General features: G+C 43.3%; 1 protein-coding gene across 1 annotated transcript in view; it reads right to left on the reverse strand.

The window, feature by feature from the left end:
• Positions 1-311: 311 nt before the first annotated feature.
• Positions 312-14,954, reverse strand: part of LOC148540741 (ferric reductase 1-like) — a 134,745-nt gene continuing 120,102 nt past the window's right edge. Inside the window, exons 13-18 of the mRNA XM_088481963.1 lie at positions 14,147-14,233; positions 10,590-10,687; positions 10,114-10,172; positions 8,463-8,597; positions 8,151-8,185; positions 312-401 (exon numbers count right to left, since the gene is read on the reverse strand). Of these exons, the coding sequence (XP_088338089.1) occupies positions 312-401; positions 8,151-8,185; positions 8,463-8,597; positions 10,114-10,172; positions 10,590-10,687; positions 14,147-14,233 (504 nt within the window). The remainder of the gene's footprint in view (positions 402-8,150; positions 8,186-8,462; positions 8,598-10,113; positions 10,173-10,589; positions 10,688-14,146; positions 14,234-14,954) is intronic.

A 14,954-nucleotide genomic window follows, 5' to 3' on the forward strand; every position in this document is an offset into this window, starting at 1 on the left:
AGTGAGACACTGCCCTGTAGTATTCCTCTTATATATAAGGATATTCTATTAAAAAAATTGAAGTCATTATTGCCTTATAAAATCAGCTTGTGTATTTGTTAAACTCCAAAAACTAAAATTAATTTAGATTGTTTTATTACTAGAAGACTGTAAAAAGTCCGATGTGTAAATGAAAGTAAAGGTGACATATCTCCAAAGCCAGAGACTGTACACGTTTGAACTTTTGCTCTCCTTCATGGCACACGGTCTGAGACACTCATAGTGCATCGTCCGATGGTCTTTCATTAGGTATACACACATACTCATCTCTCCTATGACTGCCCAATTCCCACAAGCAGTGCAATCAGGAATGCCAGATTCCCACACAGGTAGATAAGGAGCAGGTAAACTTCAGACTTTACCTGTAATAATCAAAACTATAGGTTATTAAATGCACAAAACATCTCTTGCATTTTAAACTTTAATCTAAAATCCATCCTGCAAAATAATTAAACATTTTTTAGTTTAAGAGGAACATAACTAAACAATAAACCCACCTCTCCGCAACTATTACAACTGTGGTCTCCAGCTTCTGTAGAAGTTTAATTGGAGGCAGTGGCGTCAGTGGGGTCGGTATCGCCCTGTGCACCAAATAGAGCCCTGCGAGGCCACACATCCTTGTTGGGGCACACCTTTGTTTTCATCACTCTGGGGGTCTGCCCAGCACTCCCAGAGAAGCCGGGCTGCCCCCAGAGACTTTCTCCGCACTGCTGACTTCTCCTCAGTGACCGGGAGCTGGACGCTGCACAATAACATCACAGTGCAGCACCCAGTTCCCGGTCACTGAGGAGGAGTTGGCATATTGGTGTCATCGCCTCGGATGGTGATACTTGTTGGCACCGCACCCTCCTAATAATGCTACTGATTTGAGGATACAGGTGCAGTAGGGATCACTTTTTCCAAAACTGGAGAGTCTAAGAAAGACAGCAGAATGCCATTTACTGACTGATAGTAGCACATGAAGGTTCCTGAGACATGTACAAAATGCAGCAATAAAATCCTAATCCTCAGAGGAAGGCCCCAAGCTGGACAGATGGTATGTATGTTATAAGCAGAGTGGGTTCAAGATAAGGTGCAGGAGGGCGCACTCACTGTGCTGTGAGTGCTACCGATCACCCATCCAACTGGTACAGGAAGGCTCTATCCAGTTTCCGGTTAGGGCTGTAAATGGCATACAGTTCATGTTAAATCCATAGGATTTTAAAGCTTCTGCTAGTTAAAGGTATGAGGGTTATTACTTAGAGTTACAATAAAATAAAAAAAAATAAGTAAACCATAAAATCATTAGTAATTCTCAGGCTAATTTCTCTGCATTTACTATAATAATAATTAGGGGTGAGCGGGTTCGGATTTCTGAAATCCGAACCCCCCCGAGCCCCCCCGATCCGAGTCCGATCCGAGTCAGGCTCGACTTTTCCCGCCTGACTCGGATTCTGAAATCGAGGCAAAACGTCATCTTCCCGCCTTCCGAGTCTCGCGGGTTTTGGATCCTATATAAGGTACCCACGTCGGCGCCATTTTCTCACTCGGCTGTGGACAGTGAAGAGGGAGGGTGGGAGTTAGGGCTGTGTAGTGTAGTGTAGTGCTGCTGTTGTCCACTACTTCAAAGTCCATAGGGGCTGGCTGTGTTGTGCTGTGCTGCTGTTGTTAATAGGGGCTGTGTCCACTACTTCAAAGTCCATAGGGGCTGGCTGGACTGTGTTGTGCAGTCAGTTCTCCATAGGGGCTGTGTCCACTCCAAAGTCCTGTGCAGTGTCCCAGTCCTAAAGAGGTGCTGTAGTGTTGTCCAGGGGGTGCTCTGTCCATCAGGGGTGCTCCCCCCAAGTGCTAAAAAAATAATATATTTTCTGTGTTTGTGAATTGTGTGCGCAGTAGCCGCACGTGCATCAACAAAGTAGTGCCAAGCGTGCGCCTGTGTCATAAGTAAAGGGCCGGCTGGCTTGACCGTTAAAGGGTGCTGTAACCCCCAAAGTACACTCCAGTCCAAACCAAAAAATAATATATTTTCTGTGTTTGTGAATTGTGTGTGCAGTAGCCGCACGTGCATCAACAAAGTAGTGCCAAGCGTGTGCCTGTGTCATAAGTAAAGGGCCGGCTGGCTTGACCGTTAAAGGGTGCTGTAACCCCCGAAAGTACACTCCAGTCCAAACCAAAAAAAAATTATTTTCTGTGTTTGTGAATTGTGTGCGCAGTAGCCGCACGTGCATCAACAAAGTAGTGCCAAGCGTGCGCCTGTGTCATAAGTAAAGGGCCGGCTGGCTTGACCGTTAAGGGTGCTGTAACCCCCGAAAGTACACTCCAGTCCAAACCAAAAAAAAAATTATTTTCTGTGTTTGTGAATTGTGTGCGCAGTAGCCGCACGTGCATCAACAAAGTAGTGCCAAGCGTGCGCCTGTGTCATAAGTAAAGGGCCGGCTGGCTTGACCGTTAAAGGGTGCTGTAAACCCCAAAGTACACTCCAGTCCAAACCAAAAAAAAATTTATTTTCTGTGTTTGTGAATTGTGTGCGCAGTAGCCGCACGTGCATCAACAAAGTAGTGCCAAGCGTGCGCCTGTGTCATAAGTAAAGGGCCGGCTGGCTTGACTGTTAAAGGGTGCTGTAACCCCCAAAGTACACTCCAGTCCAAACCAAAAAAAAATTTATTTTCTGTGTTTGTGAATTGTGTGCGCAGTAGCCGCACGTGCATCAACAAAGTAGTGCCATGCGTGCGCCTGTGTCATAAGTAAAGGGCCGGCTGGCTTGACCGTTAAAGGGTGCTGTAACCCCCAAAGTACACTCCAGTCCAAACCAAAAAAAAATTTATTTTCTGTGTTTGTGAATTGTGTGCGCAGTAGCCGCACGTGCATCAACAAAGTAGTGCCAAGCGTGCGCCTGTGTCATAAGTAAAGGGCCGGCTGGCTTGACCGTTAAAGGGTGCTGTAACCCCCAAAGTACACTCCAGTCCAAACCAAAAAAAAATTTATTTTCTGTGTTTGTGAATTGTGTGCGCAGTAGCCGCACGTGCATCAACAAAGTAGTGCCAAGCGTGCGCCTGTGTCATAAGTAAAGGGCCAGCTGGCTTGACCGTTAAAGGGTTCTGTAACCCCCAAAGTACACTCCAAACCAAAAAAATATATATTTTCTGTGTTTGTGACTTGTGTGCACTGTGGCTGCACGTGCATCAACAAAGGAGCAGCGCCAAGCGTGCGCCTGTGTCCCATAAGTAAAGAGCCGGCTGGCTCATTTCTTAAAGGGTGGTGTAACCCACAAAGTGCACTACTCTCCAGCAAAAATAAAAAAATATTTTCTGTGATTGTGTGCGCTTTAGCCGCACGTATATATATCAATATAACATAAATGGAGGACCAAACTTTCTCTGATAAAAATAAAATAGGGAAAGATCAAGAACCACTTCCTACTAGTGCTGTTGCTGCTGCTGGGAGTTGTTCATCATCCCAGAGAGGAAGTAGGAACATCACTACTTTTACTAAACAATTGACCCTCCAACAGTCCCTAGCGATGAGGATGAAGTACGACAGCAGTCATCCTGAAGCAAAACGTATAACTGAGGCCTTGACTGCTATGTTGGTGTTAGACGTGCGTCCGGTATCCGACATTAGTGCAGTGGGATTTAGACAATTGATGGAGGTAGTGTGTCCTCGGTTCCAAATCCCGTCTAGATTCCACCTGCATCCTCAAAGCAGCAGCGACAAGCGTGCGTCTGTCTGTTAAAGGGTGGTGACACCCTCAAAGTGTGCTACACAAACAATTAAAATATTGTTCTTTTTTTTTCTGTCTTTGTGAAATGTGTGGGCTGTAGCCGCACCTGCATCCTTAAAGCAGCAGCGACAAGCGTGCGTCTGTCTGTTAAAGTGTGGTGACACCCTCAAAGTGTGCTACACAAACAATTAAAATATTGTTCTTTTTTTTTTCTGTCTTTGTGAATTGTGTGGGCTGTAGCCGCACTTGCATCCTCAAAGCAGCAGCGACAAGCGTGCGTCTGTCTGTTAAAGGGTGTTGTAACTCTCAAAGTGCTCCAAAAAATCAAAAAATTTTTTTTAATGTGTTTGTGACTTGTGTGCGATGTAGCCACACTTGCATCCTCAAAGCAGCAGCGACAAGCGTGCGTCTGTCTGTTAAAGGGTGGTGACACCCTCAAAGTGTGCTACACAAACAATAAAAATATTCTTCTTCTTTTTTCTGTCTTTGTGAATTGTGTGGGCTGTAGCCGCACCTGCATCCTTAAAGCAGCAGCGACAAGCGTGCGTCTGTCTGTTAAAGGGTGGTGACACCCTCAAAGTGTGCTACACAAACAATTAAAATATTGTTCTTTTTTTTTCTGTCTTTGTGAATTGTGTGGGCTGTAGCCGCACTTGCATCCTCAAAGCAGCAGCGACAAGCGTGCGTCTGTCTGTTAAAGGGTGTTGTAACTCTCAAAGTGCTCCAAAAAATCAAAAATTTTTTTTTTATGTGTTTGTGACTTGTGTGCGATGTAGCCACACTTGCATCCTCAAAGCAGCAGCGACAAGCGTGCGTCTGTCTGTTAAAGGGTGGTGACACCCTCAAAGTGTGCTACACAAACAATAAAAATATTCTTCTTCTTTTTTCTGTCTTTGTGAATTGTGTGGGCTGTAGCCGCACCTGCATCCTTAAATCAGCAGCGACAAGCGTGCGTCTGTCTGTTAAAGGGTGGTGTAACTCACGAAGTGCTCCAAAAAATAAAAAACTATTTTTTTTATGTGTTTGTGACTTGTGTGCGATGTAGCCGCACTTGCATCCTCAAAGCAGCAGCGACAAGCGTGCGTCTGTCTGTTAAAGGGTGGTGACACCCTCAAAGTGTGCTACACAAACAATAAAAATATTCTTCTTTTTTCTGTCTTTGTGAATTGTGTGGGCTGTAGCCGCACCTGCATCCTTAAAGCAGCAGCGACAAGCGTGCGTCTGTCTGTTAAAGGGTGGTGACACCCTCAAAGTGTGCTACACAAACAATTAAAATATTGTTCTTTTTTTTTCGGTCTTTGTGAAATGTGTGGGCTGTAGCTGCACCTGCATCCTTAAAGCAGCAGCGACAAGCGTGCGTCTGTCTGTTAAAGGGTGGTGACACCCTCAAAGTGTGCTACACAAAGAATAAAAATATTCTTCTTCTTTTTTCTGTCTTTGTGAATTGTGTGGGCTGTAGCCGCACTTGCATCCTCAAAGCAGCAGCGACAAGCGTGCGTCTGTCTGTTAGAGGGTGGTGTAACCCTCAAAGTGTGCTCCACAAACAATAAAAATATTCTTTTTTTTTTTCTGTCTTTGTGAATTGTGTGGGCTGTAGCCGCACTTGAATCCTCAAAGCAGCACCGACAAGCGTGCGTCTGTCTGTTAAAGGATTACATCGGTGACAGCATCCAAGTAGGCATGTCAGACAGTCCGTACCTGTACTGGCAGGAAAAAGAAGCAATTTGGAGGTCCCTGTACAAACTGGCTCTATTTTACCTGAGTTGCCCCCCCTCCAGTGTGTACTCCGAAAGAGTGTTTAGTGCAGCCGGGAACCTTGTTAGCGAAAGGCGTAGGAGGTTGCTTCCACAAAATGTGGAGAAGATGATGTTCATAAAATGAATGATCAACTCTTCCAGGGAGACCAGCCTCCAGAACGTACAGAGGGACCTGTGGTTCCAGCAGGGACGAATTAATACTCTGTGAGGATGAGGATGTACATAACACTGAAGAGGGTGAGGAATCTGTGGATGAGGAGGATGAGGACGACTTCTTGCCTTCGTAGAGCCAGTTTGTGCAGGGACAGATTAATTGCCAGCTTGTTTTGTGGGGGCCCAAACGAACCAATCATTTCAGCCACAGTTGTGTGGCAGACCCTGGCGCTGAAATGATTGGTTTGTTAAAGTGTGCATGTCCTGTTTATACAACATAAGGGTGGGTGGGAGGGCCCAAGGACAATTCCATCTTGCACCTCTTTTTTTTCTTTGCATTATGTACAGTTTGGGGCCTAGTTTTTCAATGCCATCCTGTCTGCCACTGCAGTTTCACGCCTAGATGGGTCACGTGTTTGTGCCGCCCACTCGTGTCGCTTAGCATAGTCATCCAGCTACCTCGGTGCAACCTTTTGGACATAAAAACACTATTGTGAGGTGTGAGGTATTCAGAATAGACTGGAAATGAGTGGAAATTAAGGTTATTGAGGTTAATAATAGCATAGGAGCAGAAAAACCTACAAATTCTGTGATTTTAGCTGTTTTTATGCTTTTTTTCAAAAAAATACAGATCCAAAACACAAAACCCAGAACCCAAAACACGAAAGGGTGGTTTTGGCAAAACCAATCCAGATCCAAAACACGAAGAAAGATCCAGATCCAAAACCAAAACACAAAACACGAAAAGTGGCCGGTGCACACCCCTAATAATAATGCAAAATGCTGATTTGAAATTTAATGTAATCTATAGACTCTAAAGAAAAAGTAAAAAGACATATCATACTGTTCATACAAAGGGGCCTATTTATTAACATTATTTTTACTAAAATAAAGTGAAAAGGGTGTTTTCACACCTTGTTTAGTAAATTTATGTGATACTAATGTAATGTAAAGGGCAATTGGAGTAGAATTCGTAAAATTCTACTCCAAGCCGTAATTATCACATATTTTTAGCAAGCAGATCGCATTTCCCATTATTGTAATAGGAAATGCGATCTGCCTGGATTTACTGAACATAAAATGTGAAAAAATACCAGGGGAAGCCCTGTGATAATAACGCCACCTGGAGATGGCGTTATTAGAGCTTTCTCCTGGTTCCTCGACTCCTGCTCTGCTCTAACAAGCAGAGCAGAGCCAGAGCCGGAATCCAGTGATCAGCTGTGTGGTCTAAACTGACCACAAGCTGATCACTGCAAGAAAAAAACCTAACACCTGATTCCAGGGAGATTGGTGCTCCCGTGATATCCTCCCTCCGGGGCTCCGGTCAGCTGGTCTCCCGGCTCCTGCACTGTGACCCTGGTCAGCTGCTGCACAGAACAGCTGACCGGGTCACAGTGCAGGATGGGAGACCAGCTGACCGGAGCCCTGGAGGGAGGACATTACCGGAGCAGCGATGACCGGAGGAAAGTGAAATTAGGGGGGGGAGGGGGGTCGCGGGAAAGGGGGTGGTTACGAGGGGATTGTAATCGCGGGGTCAGGAGTAGCAGCAGCCGATCGGCACATGCGCAGCACCTTGGGCTCTATTTATTAATATTATTTTTACTAACATAAAGTGAAAAAGGGTATTTTCACACCCTTTTCACATTATTTTAGTTTCACCTAAATTTACTAAAGGGCAACTGGAGTAGAAGTCATAAAATTCTACTCCAAGCCCTAATTATCACATATTTTTAGTAAGCAGATCGCATTTCCCATAATTGTAATGGGAAATGCGATCTGCCTGAGATTTACTGAAAATAAAATGTGAAAAAATACTGGGGGAAGCCCTGTGATAATAACACCACCTGGAGATGACGTTATCCAGGGTCTCCCCCACTTAACAGATTCCTGCTCCGGTCTAACAGGCAGAGCAGAGCCGGGAGCCAAGTCCCAGTGATCAGCTGTGTGGTCTAAACAGACCATAAGCTGATCACTACAAGAATAAACCTAACACTTATCTGATTCCATGGAGATCAGTGTTCCAGTGATATCCTCCCTCCATGGCTCCAGTTTGCACTGTGACCCTGGTCAACTGCTGCATAGAACAGCTGACCGTGTCACAGTGCAGCATGGGAGACCAGCTGACCGGAGTCCCGGAGGGAGGACATCACCGGGGGGCGATGACGTGGGGGTGTAGCAGCGGTCGGTCGGTGCATGCGCGGCACCTTGTCACTGTATTTTTTCCTAAACATACAATGATAAGGCTGCAGAGGGGATTCGCAGTGAGCTTTATCGCAAGCTCTGTCCCTGCAAGGGATTTTTAAGAAATTCCTGTGATATTTCCTAAATTCGCAATGCAAACTCAGTCGGAAATATCAGACTACAATCTGCATTTTAAATGCGGATTGTAGTAAATAGGGCCCTTGGTGAAATATGTCAATTCTATAAGATTTACAGATTACAAGAAAAATGTTAGAGCAGAAATTATATATACTATGACAATGGAATTAATAAATTATTACCTTTGCGCTTCCTGTATCTGCTGATTTCTTCATTTCTGAAGAAAGGGGAAAGAAGACTTATTATAAAATGCTGATTTTCAGGTGATATACTGTACATTGTGTCAGGCTGACATGGACTCACTTATTTTTATCTTTCATTTGGGAAGGTTTTCAGACTAGTTTGTTTGTATAAATGTATACAATATCTATTCATTCCTTGTTAATATTTATGTATCCCTGTGAATCCTATGTATAGTTAAAATTAAATGCAACTAAAAATGCAGTGGTAGGGAATTGTGTGTGTCAACAGTCGTTTGCATGCCATACTAATACCTTTCCGTGCTATCTTAGCATTCGTCTCCAGGACTATTATGGAAAGAGCTTCCCAGCCAATGAAGCCTCCCATCACCTTAACCATCCAGCCAAGTCTGTCGTCTACAAACTGGAGCCCCAGGAAAAGATTAGCCACTGCAAGACGTCATTAATAATAGTGGTATTAGCTTGTTCTACAACATAAACACCAATGACATATATAGATATTTTCTGGCATTGAAATAGTGACGCAAGTAAAACATCGGGTGCGAGCACCTGAAGACGCACTGTGCATGCACCCCCCGATGGTCACCGCCAGTGGACACAGATTGGAACTGTATTGAGATCCATGCAGTGGCGGGTGTGTCGCCGGCGTGCTGTTGTCAGTGGCTGAGTTGGAAGACACAGTTCCTGTGACACCAGTGCCAAATTCTAATGGACATTCTGAGCAACTATAGAGTTGTTCAGAAGTCTGATGGTATGGCCTATGTGCGCACCATGGTGGATTACAGCTGCAGCCAGTAGGCGTCTCACTAGACAGCCCATCAGCTGCAGCATTAGCATAATTTCATGGTAGTGGCTGCAACAAAAGTTGTAGCTGCTAATGCTTTGTGCCCGCCCTGAATCACCTCCCAAATGTCTGATTGGTCGCCATGTTTAGTACACATTTTATACCTTTAACCACTCACCTGGCATGGTCACATGCGATGCGACTGCAGCCAGCTGGGCTTTAGCTGACACAATCACATCCCATGCGGCTGTGCCTTCCCACTCTGTCCCCTGTCTGTTATTGAGTAAAATCTGTTCTGCGGGGAGTGATGTCACTCCTAAAATAGCACCCTAGAATGTCATGCAAATTGCACTCTGGGGCGCATGCTCCATAAACCAAAGGTGCGAGGAGGGGGAACATAGTCCCCTTCTACTGATGATCAGTCCCCCTTGTTCCATGCTCTGCTGTGTTCTGCAATAAGGTGGGAAGATGGGGCAGAAGGTAACAGGGGGCATCTTTTAGCACAGGAAGGGGATAGGAGGAGTGGGTTATGCCCTACAAAAAGTATATTTGGCAGGGTGGGAGGGAATATATAAAATATATACACCTGCATATAAAGTGACACATTCAGAGAGGAGTACCAATACAGTGGGGGCCCATTGTCACTGGGGGTAGGGCCTATTACTATTAAGGGGGTGAGGGGGTGTTACTGCTGAGGATATATTCCCATTGGTGACTATTACCACCTAGGAAAAGGAATTGATTTTACAATGGGGGTCTATAGACAATGTGGGCCTATGGGGAATTAAATTCAGGAGCCAAAGCCTACCTGCATATCAATAGCTTAATGCTGCTCCCTCACACGGGGTAATCAGCCCCTCTAAAATCAAATTAAAAAAAGGGCAAAGAAATGGCCTTTTTTCAATGTGGGTCTATGGACTGGCTTTTGGAGGGAAAATTTGGTTAAGGAATGTTAGAAAATAATCATAATTAATTATAAATGTTAGTTAATAACCAATATTTTCCGTCCCCCCCCCTTCTCCTTACATCTTGTTCCTTACCCCTTTTGAACACAATTTTGTTAATCTTTTCCAAATGCTTGACCACAGATAACTCCTTCTTATTAGTTCATTAACATTAGGATACAGAAAAGCAATGTTGTAATCACAATGGGACACTGACCTGCCAAAACTTTCATCGCCAAGGCGTTGAGGCCATGGATCCAATTAAAAATGAATCTCCTATTGACAGGATAGAAGATACAGGAAGTGTTAGGTACCAAATTCAACTCTACACCCAGGCCTTGACTTTTATATTTCTTGCTCCCCTAGGCCCCCTTTGCTGTGCCATCCAGGCCTTCAACACCACAAATAGTTCTTCATGATCCCAATTCTACATGCATCCCATCTGTTTACAGTAAATTAAATGGGAACAATCCAGTCTTAATTCGGCCCACAGTTATATGGATATTATGTCTAAATAAAAAATTATTAAGATTCATAGTAAAAAAGAATCAGAAAATATTTGCCAGGCCTACATTCTTGCTGCACAACAGCCGGATCTATATGACAAGTTCACACATCTGACATTGCCTACTCACAAACACCTGTTTGACTTTGAACATAATTGCTTCTAAGTGAAAGTAGCTAATGACTTACTTGTTGCTCTGGGGTGAAGGACGAAAAAAAGCTATGAAGGGCTGCAAAAAAGCCAAGGCCATAATAATGCACCCAAGGATAGCATGAGTGCTGGCTCTCTGAAAGACAGGCCAAATTAGCCACTATTTAAACTTGTTGGTAAATTTACAAAGGTTTTATAAAGTTAAAACTATGTACACAATGTATCTATCTTAGTGATTTAAAATAGTCTAACCAGTCTTTTATGTGCTAAATATAGAAATGTAGCAAGTTAGCATGACAAAATTTGTCACAAATGTGTCACAAATTGGGATACATCCAACTACTTAAATATGTGTAAATGGCAACTTTTCTTAGGATCATCTACCAATGAGGTACACATACATGGGTAGATATGGAAGACCTGAACACCAACACCAAATGGCTAGATTTATTTCTAATTTGGCCATACACTTAAGTTGCCAAACTGGAAAAATCCATCCATTCAAAGTGGCTGGCTCCTGTGTTTCCCAATTAGTGCCAGGGCCAGATGAACAATGGGGTAGATGGAGCTACAGCCTGAGGCCTCCACATAAAAAGTCCCATCATCATGTCAGCATGACGATGAGCAGCCACCAGCTGGCCACACTGTCAGCCATAAATCATAAGTATTCAAATTGTATTGTTATTTTCCCCACAAAATGTTGCAATGTTTTTTATACTTTTACATATTTAGAGACATTTGGGCTGATAGTGTAGGTGATGTACAAACCCACATGGACCTGACCACACCCACACAGCACTAGTCCCAGCTTCTCTGCTTCTATTAGGACGTTGAACATTTTCAGTCCCAGGTGGCCATTCATATGGGCAGTTGGTCAGTGTCCGCACACATAACCAGACTGTGCAACTAAATATTCTGCCAGCCCCAATTGATGTCTTTGAGATCCTAATTAGTTGTTGATAAACAGTAATTTTAGTACTGCGTATCTACAGTATCAATTTGCTTCATTTAGGGCCTCATTTATCAGTGAGTTTTATCATATGCAACGAGTGATATAACTCATTGCATATGATAATGGTGCTCCAGCCAATCAGCTCCTAACTGTCATCTGTTTGAAATAGGACAGTTGTAGCTGATTGGCTGGAGCACCATTTATCATACGCAACAAATTTGATCACTCGTTGTTTATGATAAACTCGTTGATAAATGAGGCCCTCAGTCTGTATCAGACACTGTATGGGCACTTAGGACCTATGCAGAGTATATAAATTGGGCTCATCTGCTCCTGCATTGTGAACATGTAGATAAAGATGTATATTTTCCTGAATGTAGAGTTGAACACACCTGCCCCATCCTTATACTTGCTCTGCTACTTGTTATCATCATCGGTGTGCATTGGGACCAGCATATACTTGATACATCCAGTCGCCTCAAAATAGGCGTATTTACGCTTATGTCTAATTATACATAGCCTGCAGTTCCGTCAACACACTCCTTCTAAACCTGGCTACAAGAGAACGCCACATCACAGCCCTCTTCCTTTCTTGGGCACACTTGGTTTCGGAGCTTGCACAGTGCCAGAATGCACAAAATATTCTCAGCAAACTGATGTATGTTTAACTCTGTATCAGTCCCTTATACCCCTTTTACACTGCCAGCAATAACCCGGGTTACTGTGCAATGTGAAAATGCCCAGTTGAAATAACCTGGGTTGAGCGACCCGGCATTTCACCCCAGGTAATGAGCAGGGTTGAACACGTGTTCAACCTGGCTCGCGGTGCAGTGTGATCGGCAACCCGGGTCGATGCAACCTGGGTCCCGTTCACAACCTAGGAAGAGCCGGCACTTGGAGATTATCTCATCTCCAAGCGCCAGCTTGGCGCATGCCTGTGGTGACGTCATAGACCCGGCAATAAGCCAGGTCTGACTGCCAGTCTAAAAGGGGTCTCTGCCGGGTCGCACCCTGGATGGACCCGTGTACAAAATCCCAGGTGCGACCCAGTATTGCCATGTGAGAGTGGTATTACAGTCTTTATGTACAATTGAACTTGTGTTAGTACATGTCAGTAAATAATTGTACTGGGGTAACATCACACACTGAACTGATTACAGCCAATTACATACTGTTTTCTACATTGGTGTGAAAATTCATGTATCCTCTTTAGGAGCCCAAGCTGGTACCAAGAAAACGTAGAACTTTGTACGGCTCATTGCCACCTTATTTCTCTGTGGCTAAGACAGCAAAATAAGTTTGTAAACTTGGTTGGGCAATGATTCTGTGCTTGACAGATCTGCTGTGTTGTTACTCTGTTAGATGAAAATGCAAAGTAGCATGCATTAAAGATGCCTACTTCATCTTCAGTGATGTCTTTATCTCCGCTGTCATCAGTCTAATGCTGTCGCAAGAGACAAAATATAACCCCAAATGTCTGCACATAGTTGTTTACCCTGTAGGGGATCCAGCAAAGCCTCTGGTCACCTATTTCTGGGTGTAGATAATGCCATGTCGCTGCCTAGCAGTGAAATGAAAGGCTTTTCAACACTTGCCATATTGCCATATTGATTTGAGCCACTGTCTCCATTGAGTCTATGGGGATAGTGGTAAAGTGTGCAGTGTAGGGTAAGGCCAGATATATCTCTGATTTCTCCGGTGTTAACCCTTTGTTAAATAGAGAGTAGCAATTATAGAGCCTTTTGCTGCCCCTAGAGCCCTTTGTTATTTATTTTTCTACTTATTGATGTTTGAAAAATGTTATCAACTTCTCTGCAGCCCTAAAGCTGGGTAAACACAGGAGCAACTGTGATTGTGCGTCCACACTAGACGACTGTAATGAACGACGTAACGATCACCGTTACATCAACAATGCACTGGCCGCTAGCGATATTGTTAGGTTTGATGTGCAACACAAATAAAACCTGGTGACCATCGCTAGCGATCGAGGGAGTGCGCAAACAGGCGTACACTCTGAGCAATGTAGGCGATATGTCCTTACGAAAAAGCATATCGTCCCAACATCGCTCCAGTGTGTATCCAGTTTAAGTGTTAAATGAGTTGTCCTTCTTTAGGCAATCTCTTTTTAACCAATACTGCCACCCACATACAGCAAATAGAGAAAGATGTGTGGAGATCCATTTTAAGACAACCCAAAGTTTTTTTTGTCCCTTCTACACATTGGAAATGTTATGTATATATGTATATATTTATTTTTCCACAAGAGGGCAGCAGAATAGTCAGTAATCTGTATTTATGAATCCTTTCATTATCAACTGCATGGAATAAAAATGAAGACATTTGACACTAAAGCATATCCCATAATCTCGAAACTTTGTGCAGTATATATATTTTCTAATTAGGAGTTTAGCCATTAAAATATGTATTATGTATTATGCTTCCTCATCATTTCTGGTTCCTGTATCAGAAGGCAGATGAAAGGGCAGGTAAACAGAGAGCTCTTGTATTAACAACCTAATGTCGGCAATTATTAACATGCGTAAACTGAAACCTGTTACAGCATATCCGTTTGCTTATAACAACGCTGACAGTTTAACATGCTTATTCTGAATACAGTAATCTCATAACAATTGTTGTACTTACATTAGCCCATCCTTTCACCTTTACAAATGACAGCACAAAGGAAACAATGGTTGCAGCCACTGTCAAAATCATGAGAGTCAGGTGAGCCTGCAAGCAAGCATTCATAATTAAATAATCATAATATAATATAAATATGCCATAGTAATGTGTACAACTAACATCCCTGTTTTAAATGCAGAACAGGAAGTCACTGTGATAACGAATAATATCTTTGGTGCATGCACATAATCAAAGTCTTTTACTTAGTCTCACCATACACCCCTCTCAATATATTTCTTTGCATTCAATTACATACTTGTGGTTGAGCAATGTATCTAATTATGCTGCTATTGTATAGCAATCCTTTAAAAGCTATATCCAAAACCAGTTACAAATAGGGGGTCATTTTACCAAGATTCAAGTTTGGTCAAGCTAGCATTGTCTGGAGAGTTTGGCCAATTTTTGCAACTCGTAAATTTACTAACATCAAACTCAGGAGAGAATTCTCATTTGCGACAGGAAAACTCTGGAGAGATTGCAAAGACGCTTCATTTCACCATCGGCCAAACTCATAAACCTTTTCCCTAGTAAAGATAGGATTTGGGAATTTACCAATAATCGAGTTTAATAACATTCACGAGAACGGTAAAACTTGTGTCCAAATTCGGGAAACCAATTCACCTGCATGTGAACTGCGAGTTCGGCAGAAACATACACAGAGATAGTAGTGAGATCCATGTATGTTTCTGCCTGTAAATAGCCAAAAAAGAGTTAAATGTAAAAACAAAAATGATGTGGGGTTCCCCCCCAAAAGCATAACCAGCCCAGG

Source organism: Taudactylus pleione, unplaced genomic scaffold (assembly GCF_031769625.1).
Source record: "Taudactylus pleione unplaced genomic scaffold, aTauple2 ptg000017l, whole genome shotgun sequence".
Lineage (NCBI taxonomy): Eukaryota > Metazoa > Chordata > Amphibia > Anura > Myobatrachidae > Taudactylus > Taudactylus pleione.